At 53.5% G+C, this 13209-nt stretch overlaps 1 protein-coding gene across 1 annotated transcript; it reads right to left on the reverse strand.

Annotated features, from left to right (window-relative positions):
• Nucleotides 1-483: 483 nt before the first annotated feature.
• UNC119B (unc-119 lipid binding chaperone B) lies at nucleotides 484-12357 on the reverse strand. Its single transcript, XM_008142792.3, has 5 exons — nucleotides 12093-12357; nucleotides 8459-8572; nucleotides 5468-5579; nucleotides 5173-5345; nucleotides 484-3352 (listed from the first exon to the last, which is right to left on the reverse strand). The coding sequence occupies exons 1-5, from the start codon at nucleotides 12334-12336 to the stop codon at nucleotides 3240-3242; spliced, it is 756 nt and encodes a 251-aa protein (XP_008141014.1). The 5' UTR covers nucleotides 12337-12357; the 3' UTR covers nucleotides 484-3239.
• Between the last annotated feature and the right edge of the window lie 852 nt (nucleotides 12358-13209).

Here is a 13209-nt window from a genome sequence, read left to right on the forward strand (position 1 = left end):
ACTAAGGCAGGACTCACCTTGTTTGTACATTAGACACAGCCTAGCATGTCCTCTCACAAATGAGTTCCACTTTCAACTGAAAAAACAGGTTGAAGATTCCCCAGTCCCTGCCATTTCAAGGATCGCCAGTCTAGGGTTAGACCCAACATTCCAAAGTCCTGCCCTCATTTGGGAATCAGACGCCCAAAGACGATGGTGTCTTCAGGAAGTCCGACGGCCCCTGAAAACGGCCTTCTCTGCAAGGTAACAGCTAACTCCTAAGAAGAGGGCAGCCAGAACCAGTTCCTCTTGAGCACAGACTAAAACAAAGCAGGGTCTTCTTTGGAGAAGCTAGAAGCGCATCTTAGCCCAAAGGCTTCAGGGGGAAAGAGAGGCTCTCTCCCGGGAGATTCCAAGGCAGAGGGACAAGAGCAAGACAGGAGGGGAGCAGGCCCCGGCACCAGGCGGGCCGCCAGCCCACCTCCCCACCCCCCCCCCCCCCCGCCCCGGGGAGGTGCTCCCTCCAGGAGCGGTCCCTCCGTTGCCAGCTCTGAAGAGAGAGCACGCAGGGGCTTTTTGTTGTTGTTAATTCCTCTCCAAAGGATATTCCCCCCCATTGATTTTTAGAGAGTGTGGGAGGGAGGGGGAGAGACACACAGAGAGAAACACCGATGTGAGAGACTAATCAATTGGTTGCCTCCTGCACACGCCCTGAGACCAGGGCTGGGCTGGGGATCAAGCCTGCCACCGAGGTACATGCCCTGGACTGGAACTGAATCTGGGACCCTTCAGTCCTCGGGCCAACGCTCTACTCACTGAGCCTACCAGCCAGGCTGCAGGGCTTTTTTCCTCCCATCGTATTACCCACAGATAACGGCATCAACAGTCCAGGTTTCTCACTAGCGTTGGCCTCCAGCCCCGATTCCGCTTTTGACTGGTTCAGATACTTTCAGAGAAAGTATGACTTCCAATTCTCTGCCCAATTCAGGAACAAAAACTTGAACTTCAAACTCACCCTGGTTAACACCCGGAGTGGTGATGCTTCTCAAGATTCCCTGAGCAGGGGACCCAAGAAACCAGTCTCGGGTACAGAGCACCAGACTCCGGGCAGAGGACGGCCAACCCTGACCTACTGGGCAGGGTGAGCACTTGGCCTCAAAGTGGTCTCCGGGGAGACTAAGGCAGCTAGTGGGGAGGACGCCGCGCTTCAAGCCTGAGTGCCTGCCCCTCTGCCCTGCTGGCCCTCCTCCTCGCAAAGCTAACACCGCGGCCAAGAGCCCATCATATACAAGACCCAGGCTGCCCTGGGACACGTTTCCAAGGCACCCTCTACTGAGCAGAGCTCCGGGCACTCCAGAAACCACCTCCTGACGCGAACGAAACATCAAACGGTAGGAACCCTCCTGATCGGGGGTCGTCACAGACGGGGCTTCTGAAGCTCGACAGGCACGAGGTGCTAGCGGAGCCACGATGAGGGCAAGAGCAGGGCTGCTGTCCGCCGGCGGGCGGATGGGGGAGCCAGGGCGCGGCAGCCCCCCCAGCAGCGTGTGGGGCAGAGCCCACGTAAGGCACCTGGTTTGTATCCGCTCCAGTGCTGAGACTTCCCGGTCTGCAGGGTGCTGGACCGCCCTTCCCTCATTGGTCGGACCCGGTGCTGGCACACAGGGCTAGCCCAGGGCTTTCTCGGTAAGAAAGCGTCAGCATCTGGCACAGCCTGGACTCTGGCCTGGTCCACAGCACCACGCCGAGGCTCAAGACCACTCACACTCTAGAATGCAAACGGAGCCACACTGGTCCACGAACGCACAGGGGCTGCTGTGGCCCAGCGCGGCCCTTCCTTCCCTGGCCCTCGGCCTTCCTCCCCAGCGCTTTGGGAAACAGCTCTCCTGTCAGTCACTGGGTCACTGACAGTGACCGTTACCACATCCCTGGGCCCTCCCTACAGCGCCTGCCCATCAGTGCTACAGCCTGGTCTTAAAGCACCTAACGTCACCCACAGGCAGACAACCACAGGGGGCGAAGGAGGGGAGTCCATCCAATAAAGGCCTGAGGATCGAAGTAGCAGGACGTGCAAGGAAGCTTTTCTGAGAACACATCCCTCTGGCACAGGTGAAACAGGCGGAGAAGCCTCACACCCAAAAAGATTCCAAGGACCAGATATGCATTCCTTAGGTGTGACCTGCCCGGATGGTTCCGGAAACAACTGCAGCAGCAAGGCAGACAGAAAAACCCTAAGTAAGAAGACCGCAGTTTTAGAGGCAAATCCCCCTCCAAAGCCAGTCCTCCAGGCTATGCTGAGCAGGAATCCAAAGCGGCCTTTAGCGGCTGCTGGTCAGTGACTGCACCAGCCTCAGCGTGAGCCAGGGGAGCCCCAGAGCCTGAGCTGTGCTGTCAGAAGTCTAACCGCGTCACCACTGGCATTTCCTACGACCTCCCAAAAAGCCTGGAAAAAACCACACACAATGAGGCCTGCTCTGCCGCGAGAGAGGACTTCCAAAGCGAAACCGCCACGTTCCGTTTCAGAAGGCACTCGGGTCAGGAGCCAGCAGCAGGCAAGCTCCTCTCCCTCCAGAATGAGGGCAGAAGGCACTGCCAGCTGACACCGGGCTGGGTCCCGGGAGGACTGCCTGGGACCTTGCAGGTCAGACAGGTAAGCAGGCCTCTCCACACAGTGGGCCTGGCGGTGTGGCAGCCTTACCAGCCCTCGAGCCTCACCTCTTGGCGCCATTCCTCCCCTCCACCCCCTTTCAAGTTTCTTTCCATTTGGTTTATAACTGTGCATAGGCCGAGGTCAGACTGTGCCGATGGCAACCCCAGAAATAGGAGAAGATGCCGGAAGAGGCTGACCTCGCAGCTCCTCACAGCACCCAGTTCCTGCAGAAGGCTCGAACCTGCAGGGCGGCGGAGCCTCCTCGCCCGGGCACAGCCCTGCCAGAGACCCAGGCTCGTCAGGACAACCACTAGGCAGCTATGACTACATGAAAATCATCTTTCTTTTTTAATCCGGACTTGAGGAACCTCATCCTAATCTTTACTATATAGTACCTCTGACCTAAAGGGCAGGGGGAAGAGGGAAGAGAAAATACTGGGGAAGGAAACACAGCACTGCTTGGCACCTCTCTCGAAGCACCGGAAACTGCCCCCCAGCCGTGGCTTCCTGGGGCCAGGTCCCAGGTGCGTGACATCCAGCAGCTTTAACCACTTCCAGGTGCCAGGACCATGGCGGCAGCAAAGCACTCCCCTGTCCAGTCCCACGGCGGTTACTGGCCTCCGTTATAGGCATAGTCAGCCTTGTTGTGCATTATCAGCTTGTTGTCAACAAAGTAGAAGCTGTCAGAACGGGTCTCGTAGGGATTTTCAATCATCAGACGAACTGCAAGTTAGGGAAAGCAGAAAAGACTTACTGTGTGAGTCTGCCCATGAGCGGTGACAGAAGACTTCGCATCCCCGCTACAACGCATAAGCTGGTCCTTCCGGAAAATACGAGTGCACTCTCCCAGAATAATGAGGTCAGAACAGGGGAGCCAGCCCTTGAGAGGGGGAGAACGGGGCCCACAGAGGCCTCACAACGGAACCTGAGACCCACCGCACATACAATGCACTCAACTCGCTGACCGGCCCTGCCTGGTCGCCCAGCCTGATTCTGGGTCGGCGCCCAGAACGTGCCTCCCCTCCTGCCAACACGGACCAGCACCTCATTTACTCCGCGCCTTTCTGGTCCAAATACAAAAAGCTGTGCCTCCTGAGGCCACTGCCCACGGGCACCCCTGGCAACAGAGAAACCCGAGGTGACGTGAGTGCAGGGGCACGGAGGGCAAGGAGCCCCCTCCAGAGACGGCTCGGTGTTAACCTGGAAACGATGCAGCCAAAGGTCTGTCTGTCCTGGGATCCAGACCTCGACCTTGTTTGTTGAGGCAGCTGCCCAGACCTCCCATGCTGGAGGTAAGCTGTCACAGTCACTCCTCTGGCCAGCCTGCAGGTAACGGCTGCAGCTACTCCGAGTCTTCGGGAGGAAATGTGCTAAACAGGTGACACTGACTGGGTGAGTTTCTTTGGACCCACCCGACCTAAGTTCCTTGGCTTGTATGCAGAATGCGGGCCTCCACACTTCCCGCTTACTGACTCAAGAGGAGAGGCTATGGGAAAAACTCGAAATGCTACACATCAGCTCTTCTTACAAGTAGCTATGGATTCCAGCCCATCGGAGGGAGCAGGGTTCGAACCAGGATCAGAGGCTGTCCTCGACCCCCGCTCACATCCCAGCAGTCCTCCTTCTCCCCGGGAACAGCACTGCCACACGAGTAGAGAGTACCTGGCTGTCAGAATATGACCATTTTAAGCGCCTTCAGATTCTGAGAAAACTCGTCAGTGTAAGTAGATCCTTCCCCACAAGCCAACTAAATCCCACTATTTACAGGACCCCACGCACACCCTCATGGTTGCAGGGCAATTTTCTCTGTTTTCTAACAGAGGATGCGAACCTGCGAGGTAGACCAAAGTCACAGAAACGGAAGGCCTGTTCTTCCCCTCGGAAGGCCACCTCTTCTCTTGCCTCGGCCCCTCTCCCTGGGGCCTTCCCAGTTCCTCCTCCACACAACTTCAGGATTTCTCTTCCGAAGACACTGCTTCCGCCTCGTCACTCCTGCTCCCAAACCTGAAACCTGTAACAGCTCCCCATCTCCTCTGGCTCCATTTTAACAGTTTATCTAGTCACTCTTCTACTTGCAGAGACTGAGCAAGAGGAGGTCCTGAGACCTGTGGTTCTATTCAGCCCCCAGGTTCACGTCTAGCTGTGGTTAAGGAAAAAGTGAGAGTGCCGAGCAGATGAATACAACAGTGGGAACCACGACTAACAGTGGACAGGAGAGGCGCTTCATCTGATCAGAGTCCATCAGAGTCCGGGATTGTCCTGGGCCTCCTACCTCCCTCCGCACCTCCCTTTCCCACAGCAGGGGTGGGAAAGGGGCGGCCTGTGTTATTAAACCTCCCAAGCTCCCGAGCGGGCAGTGTCCGAGTTTGAAACATGCGATAGGAGCAGCAGGAAATGAGAAGCCTGAGGTCAAGTGAGTAGAGATGGCTGCATCCTGTCACTATTCCCTCCTCTGCAAAATGCAGGCACTGGCCCAGATGGATCTCAGGGCTGTTCCTTCTGGCCCCCAAACCTAGAATGCTGTGCAAGTCAGGGATACGTACTGACATCCTCCGAAAGCTGGGGAAACTCGTAGATATGTTCACAAGTGTTCCTGCTGCTGGGGATGCAGAAGCCGAAATCAAAGTCAAAGTTTTTCAGCAAGCACTCCCGGAAATAGTGCCGTTCGATCATCCGGAAGTTTGACACAGGTTTGTCTCCCACGGTGAACTCCACCCTGCAAAACAAATCTCTGTGAGCCCTCGTCTGCACCCTCCCTCCTCTAAAGCCAACCCCGCCGAGACCACTCTTCTCTGTAAACAAGCAGAACGCCCTCCCTCCGGAAATGCTGGTACTCACGTAGCGCCGACTGTCCGGAGGCGGAGAAATGCTGGTGTGAACTGATAGCGGACAAAGCGTCCTGCACTGATATCCGCATCTCCACCCGCCTCCTCCTCCTCCTCCTCTTGGTCTGAAAGCGGAAACAGAATCTTGAGCGCATCATCTCAGCACCACCGGTCCAAACAGCACAATCAACAGTACCAACGCCAGCAGCAGGATGGCCGATCCTTACTGCGCACCTGGCCCGTGCCAGTCCTGGGCTGAAGGCTGCTGAGCGTCCTCACACAGCCCTGTGAGGAGTTACCATGACCATCAGAAGCTCAGGCTCAGAGGTTAGTAACATGTCCAAAGCCCCACCAAACAGTACATGAGGACGCAGGGTTTGAATCCAGGTCCGTCTGACTGAAGGCCTGTTGACCAAGTTGATGTGCCAGCCACTAACCAAAAGAATGAGGTTGCAAAAGTTGAAACTAGTCAAAAGGCTCCTTCAGAGAACGCAAAAATTTCTGACAGGCAGCAAAGACAAACTCCTGGAAGGATTCTATTGATTAAGTGGAAGCCACTGGCCTACAGCCTTGGAGTACTTCCTTCCGGGGACTGATCCTATTCCAGGCCCAACACCCACCCCCTGGGAAAGGGAGCAGCAGACTGGCAGTGAACCAACGTGTGGGACCTCAATGAGGTAATGACGCCCTGGTCCAGCCCATTCCTGACCCAGGAAATGGGGGATCTGTAAAATGAATCGGAAAGCCATCCGAATGTGAACAAAGAGAGAGTTCCCTTCCTAACGCCGCGGCCCTTTAATACAGCTCCTCACGTGGTGGTGACCCCCAACCATAAAATTATTTCGTTGCTACTTCATAACTGTAATTTTGCTACTGTTATGAATCGTAATGTAAATATCTGTGTTTTCCGATGGTCGCGACCCACAGGTTGAGAACCGCTGCTGTAGAGCCTAAGACCATCGGAAAACACAGATATTTACATTACGATTCATAACAGTAGCAAAATTACAGTTATGAAGTAGCAACGAAAATAATTTTATGGTTGGGGGTCACCACAACATGAGGAACTGTATTAAAGGGTCGCGGCATTAGAAAGGTTGAGAACCACTGCTCTAGTGCCACCCAGTGTTCAGCAAGGATATTTTCTCTAGGTCTAGGCTGAACAGGGGTGCAACATTAGAGAAGTCTTGTTAGCATCAAACACCTCTGGCTGTGACAAGCCCTAGAGCAATTGGGCAACCAGTCTGAGTAGAGTTCGTACTCAAAGACTCTAGAGCCCTGGCTCTCACCATATGATTCAAAGAGAGTCAGACCAGCCTTGGCCAGCATGCTCAGTGGTTAGAGCGAATGGCCCACACACTGAAAAGTCTCCGGTTCAATTCCTGGTCAAGGGCATGTACCTGGGTTGCAGGTTCCCTGCCTCAGTCAGGAAGGTGTGGGAGGCAACCAATTGATGTGGCTCTCTCATCTACTCACACACTCTCTCTCTATCTCTCGCCCTCCCGCCTTCCCTTCCACTCTCTAGAATCAATGGAAAAAATATCCTTGGGTGAGGATTAACAGAAAAACAAAAAAACAGAGAGTCAGACCAAATCTTCTCAGGGATTCCAACTCATCAGAATAAGTGCTGCTGGAGGGAACTGCCTCAGGGTGAGCTGGTCTAAGTCATTCAAGATCCTTAAAGGTAGAGACTGGAGAGGGTGAAAAGCAAAGTACATCTGCAGTATCTGCTGCTGACATCTTGAGACCGCTCAGTTTTGCACTGCAATGACTACTCTGAGCCCAGTCTAGTTCAAATCCGCACACGTGAGTAGTCCCAGGATCCCTGAAACATCCTCAGTATAAGGCATGTGGCTAAGAGATGTGAACTCCCAGCCCAGGAAACTAGCTGGCCCTGGCCCTCCCAAACAAGCTTAGCACCCACAAGCTTGAGCCTTCAGGTGCCTGATCAGTACCAGACTATGGCAGCAGAAAAAATACTGGGTGGGTGCTGGGGGTGGGAGTGCCAGGGAGAGGTCAATGGGGAAAAAGGGAGACATAGTAATACTTTAAACAATAAAGAATTAAAGAAAAAAAAATGAAAAGAGCCAACACAGACACAAAAAAATACTGGGAGGGGTGAGGAGACCAGGACTCTAATCTTGACTATGCTACTAACCCGAGATGGACTTTCTCAGGAAAGTCTTTGGACTTACCAAATTTACAGGCCCTTTCTGAGTAGCAAGCCAGATGAGAAAAGCTTTGCAGGAAGACTAGACAGACCACGCTGATCCTCTGAAGGGTTATCTGTGCTGGTGTTCTAACAACCAACTCCAGGGGGTGCTACATCTCCATGTTGTGCTCCAAAGACAGTGAGGTCCCCCAGCCAGAAATGAATCACCCTGGACCTGTATCACAGCACAGGAAGCTCTATTCAAGGCTAATTTAAAGAACCCCACGGAGATGAGTTCACAGGCCTGGGCTTTCTGTTCATCCAGAAAATGGTGGAGACTGAAATCCAAACTAGGACTTACTGGGAAATATGAGACACTGTTTAAAGAAAAGAGAGTGAGAAGCCAGGTGAACTGCCTCGTGGTCTGGACTAGAATCATCAGTATCACCCTTCTAGAGTGTCCCTAAGACTCAAGGCTCAAGTGAGCTTTTCTCATTAGAGTTCAATTTCAAGGATTCCTTTCCTAAGGGGAGGCAATGTGGGAAGATGAAAGAGCGTAAGACTTTAGAAAAGTCACTTGGAAATTCTGGGCCTCGGTTTCCTTATTTGTAAAATGGGAACAATAACTCCTCCCAGTGCTGTGAGGATCACATGAGCTGGGATAGACAGACAGAACGCAGTAACCAGCACCAGCACGGCCTCCACTCAGCGTCACACCAGCATGCCCCGCAGGCCCGGCTTCGGGAGGAGGTCACGGAAGTGGGACACACTGGAGTCCGAGACACAGGATGCAAAGGCCACCACAACTCAAACTCCAAAAGCCTCTGCTCCCTTTGCCACACAGCGGCTTACCTGAAACACAGGGCTTCGCGATCTCAAACAGCACTGTCCCTGTCTCCAAATCTCGAATTTTGAAGCGGGTGAAATCAATGCTGTAGATGTTGTCTTCGGGTTTACACAAATAATCTGGAAGTGAGAGAGACCATGCCATTAAACAAGTCTCCAAAACTAGCATGCTTGTCTCAAGTTTTGAGGCAAACTCAAGTCTTTTCTTACACAGTTCGCTTAAAACATACACAAAAACTTACGTTATAAGCAAAAGCTGTGGGTGGAGAGAACTGGGGGACCCAAGGGGAAAAAAAGACCATGGGGTTGGTGTGGATGAAAGATTACTATAACATTTTTAGAAACAGGAATAAAAGGAGATTTCTTTGTATTGTAAACACCTCAGAAATGGCCTCCAAACTGTTTCTTTTTTCTTTTTTCCTTTGGCTGACAGAACTTTTATTTTTTATTTGTGTGTTTGTTTTTTTTACTAATTAATTATTTATTTAAATTAAGGTATTATATGTGTACATATCTTACCATTGTCCCCCTCCCACCCCACACCCATACATGCCCTCACTCCCCAGAGTTTTGCATCCGTTGGTTATGCTTATATGCATGCATACAAGTCCTTCGATTGATCTCTTATCTCCCCACCTCTCCCTAACTTTCCCCCTGCAATTTGACAGTCTGTTTGATGCTTTACTGTCTCTGTATCTATCTTTTTGTTCATCAGTTTATAATGTTCTTTACTATCCATAAATGAGTGAGATCATGTGGTATTTTTCTTTCATTGACTGGCTTATATCACTTAGCATAATGTTCTCCAAACTGTTTCTTCATGATCAACTTGGATGCCCCAAAAGGGAAGAATTTTTGTTTTAATTTTTCCATTGATTTTTTTTTTTAAGAGAGTGGAAGGGAGAGAAAGAGGGCGAGAGAAACATCAATGTGAAAGAGACACATCAATTGGTTGCCTCCCGCATACTCCCCGACTGGGGCCCTAATCCAACCTGCAACCCAGGTACACCATGCTCCTGACAGGGATTCGAACCGGTGACCCTTTGGTGTACCGGGTGACACCAACTACTGAGAACACTGGTCAGGGTGGGCAGAATTTTTTTAAATTTCATTTTAAAACACTTATGGCTAACATAGGGCTTATTTACCAAAGTACCACAAAGCAGAGACCAGCAAATTTTTCCTTCAAGGGCCAGATCACGAATGATTTAGGCTTTGCAGCCATTCAGTCTCTGTCACAACTACTCAACTCTCACTGGAGCGCAAAGCGGCAGCAGACACGGAAATGGCCGAGCATGGCTGTGTTCTAACAAACTGTTTATGGACAGACACATGAATCTGATATAACCATGTGCTGCAAGACAGTAATCCTCCCACCCCCAACTGTTTCAAAATGGAAGAACCATTCTTAACTGTGTGCTGTACAGTCAGGTGGCGGCCACACCTGCACGGGCGGCAGGACAGACCTGGTGGTGAGGGTTTAGGCCAAAGTGAAGAAGAGCCCACAACGACTGAGCAGCTAATCAAAATAGCACCTACTGATCACAGAAAATGTCACTGACTTCTTTCTTCGATAACTCCGCACAGGTCTTCACAACTCCTTCTGTCACTTATTTCATCTCCCCTGCGTGTGTTACTTGTTTCAGGTTTTACCAGCTGGCTCTCCGATAAGATGGCAAACTCGAGAGCTACTGATTATTCTGTAACTCCTAAGAAGGCGGAGATTGGTTCTGCACTTTTAGCAGATACTCAATAGCAGGTCCGTTGCTGAACGGAACAGACTTGAAGAGGAACAAGCGCTGGCCGGGCGGCTCAGCGGGCTGGAGCGTTGTCCTCCCCTGCACCGAAAGGTCGAGGGGTCAATTCCCAGGCAGGGCACATACCTAGGTTGTGAGTTTGGTCCCGTCAAGGTGCGCACAGGAGGCAACAGATCAATGTTCTCCCTCACATCAATATTTCTCTCTCTTTCTTCTGTCCCTCTCTCTAAAATCAATGAAAATATATCCGCAGGCTCTAGCCGGTTTGGCTCAGTGATAGAGCGTCGGCCTTTGGACTGAAGGGTCCAGTGCTCAATTCCAGTCAAGGGCACATGCGTGGGTTGCAGGCTCGATCCCCAGTAGGGGGCGTGCAGGAGGCAGCCCATCAATGATTGTCTCTCATCATTGATGTTTCTATCTCTCTCTCCCTTCTTCTCTGAAATCAGTAAAAATATATTATAAAAAAACACAACAGTAACCAAATCCAGAGGTCACCGAGCTCTGACCCCTGGCTTTCTCCAGTAAGCTGCAGAGCACCAATCCCAAGCTCCTACACAGGACCCGAGTGCCCCCCAAGAATGCTGCTTTGGGCCAGGTATTAGAATGGCCTATTTCACCCTTGATATCAGGATAAAGCATGAGGTCAGAAAGAGCAGCGATGAGCACTGCTGTGCCTTCACATCCCAAATAAAACGGGGCCAGAACAGAAGCCGCTTTCTCACAAGGTTTCAAAGAAAGTGAACAGACCGTCTAAGATAGACTCGGGTACACAAAGGACAGTCCAACTCAAACTGTGATGAAGAATGGGGACATCAAACTATCCAGAATCAAACGGAAACTTTTAGGAGATGGGAATTCCCGTTCACAGTCTGGAGCAAGGCCCACCCACCCCCACCCCACTCACTCCCATCCCCACCTCACGGAGCTGCCGCCCGCTCCCAGAGGTCCACCTGAGCAGCCCCAGGCCAAGTGAAGCAACTCAGCAGATAACACTGTCAGCCTGACCATCAGGGAGAGCCGGGGTTGCAGGGGGAGGGGCGGCAAGCAGGGCCTAACCAGGCGACTGTAAATTCTTGGGGGGGGGGGGGGGGGGACGCGGGAGAGAACAGCAAGAGAAAGGACGTCAAGTCAGGGCTTGGCTTGGAAGAAAAACGGAGGTTTGGGTTTGGCAATATATCTCTCCCCACCTCCCTTTTATCAATGAAAAGGTGCAGGATGGCATTTTATGCCAGAACGGCAGTTCTGAAACCCTGCCATACTTCTTAATTCACTCGAACAAGTGTCCAAAGCAGGATTCACATTGCAGAGTTTGCACATAAACTGAAACTTTATTTTTTTTTTATGTGGCACTATTTTAAATTTGCATGAAATGCCACGGCCACGCGTTTGAAGAAGGCAGAGCCACCTGCACACAAAGGGGCGACGCTTGGGACCAGCGGGGGCAGGGGGCCGGGGCGGGCGGGGCAGGGTGGAGGGAAACGGGCAGGGTCAGGGCTGCAGGAGCGGCGACAGACGGACGGGGTGCGGGGCTGGCTGAGCAGCATCACTGATGGCGGGGGGCTGCCAGGATGGGGGGCAGCGGCCCACGTACAGGGTCGGGAGGATCCGGTTAACGAAGGGGACCCCACCCAGCCAAGTCCAGCTGAGAAGGGAACGGCCCGGCCTGAGGGCCGGCGGGCACGGGGCAGCCCGGCGGGGCCGGACTCGGGGGGAGGCAGTTAAGCGCCGGGGACCCCTTCCCGGCCACGTCGCGGGGACCGATGGAGCGCAGGCCCGGCCCGCGGGATGGGGCAGCGCGGCCCGGCCGAGAGGGAGGGCGAGCGGGCTCCGCCGCAGGGCCCGCGTGTCGGCGCGAGGGGAGGGCGCGGCCGCCCGGCACTCACTCTCGGTGACCCGGCCGAGGCGCAGGACGTGCTCGGGCCGGATGGCGTCCAGGGCCAGCAGCTCCTGCTCCGTAACCGCTGCCCCGATGCCGTCGTCGGCCGCGTGGTGGGGCGCCTGCCGCCGCGCCTTGAGCCGGTTCAGGACGCCGCCGCCCGCCTTCTTCTTCTCCTCCTTGCCAGCCACCAGCCCACGGGGCCCGGCCGTCGAGCCCGCGCCCGCCGCTTTCGGGTTCGACCCGCTCATCGCTCCGGCGCCAAGATGGCCGCCGCCTCCGCAGCGCCGTAACTATGGAGAGGGGGCGTGGCCGCGGCACCTGGGGGCGGGGCCGCGGCCCTGGGCGGGGGCGGGGCCGGCGGGCGGGCCCTCCCCCAGTCCTGTTCCAGCCAGGTGGCGGGCCTGGGCGTGTCTGGAAATTTAGTACCCCCATACTCTATTGGGACCCAAAGGCACCCCAAGTGTTTTTTAAAATACCTCGCACGGTCAAATGACTGTCATATAAATTGTGGACCAGGCGAAAATCTGGAGAAGATGGCTTTTAATCTGCACCACACAAGTCCGTTAAAAGTGCTTGCTATGCTAAAGCAGCTTTCCAGTTAGTCATTCCTAAACCCTTTGGGCTAGCACTGGCTGGGCTACAGGAAATGTAAAATGAATGAGGTTGGGGGTTTGCGTCGGCCTTATTCACCACTATTTTGGGTAGTCTAGCTATAGACCAACACACTTGGTAGGTCCCCTAATAGTGATTATTGATTGGATGAATGAGTGAAGGAGGGAAGGAGAGCCTGGACAGTACCTGGAAGACTGTGAAGTACTAATTCATTATGTGGCCCTTCCTCTTGACCAGCCCAATGAGTGGATGAACCAGAGGACAACCAGAGTGCTGACTGCTGGAGAGGCACATACAGCAAAGGTGCTCCCGGAGGACACGGGCGTGGCCTGGGGGTCAGGGAGGTTTCACGGTGACTTCTGCGGGAACCTTGGAAGTTAACCGTGATTCCACCAACTGGAGAAGATGGGTTGGGATGAGGGGAAGGCTGCCTTTCTATACCCCACGTGGCTCCTTCTCTAGGGATTCTGGATCCACACTCTTCTGTGTTGGGGGCGTGGGCCTGACTG

Source organism: Eptesicus fuscus, chromosome 23, assembly GCF_027574615.1.
Source record: "Eptesicus fuscus isolate TK198812 chromosome 23, DD_ASM_mEF_20220401, whole genome shotgun sequence".
Taxonomy (NCBI): Eukaryota; Metazoa; Chordata; class Mammalia; order Chiroptera; family Vespertilionidae; genus Eptesicus; species Eptesicus fuscus.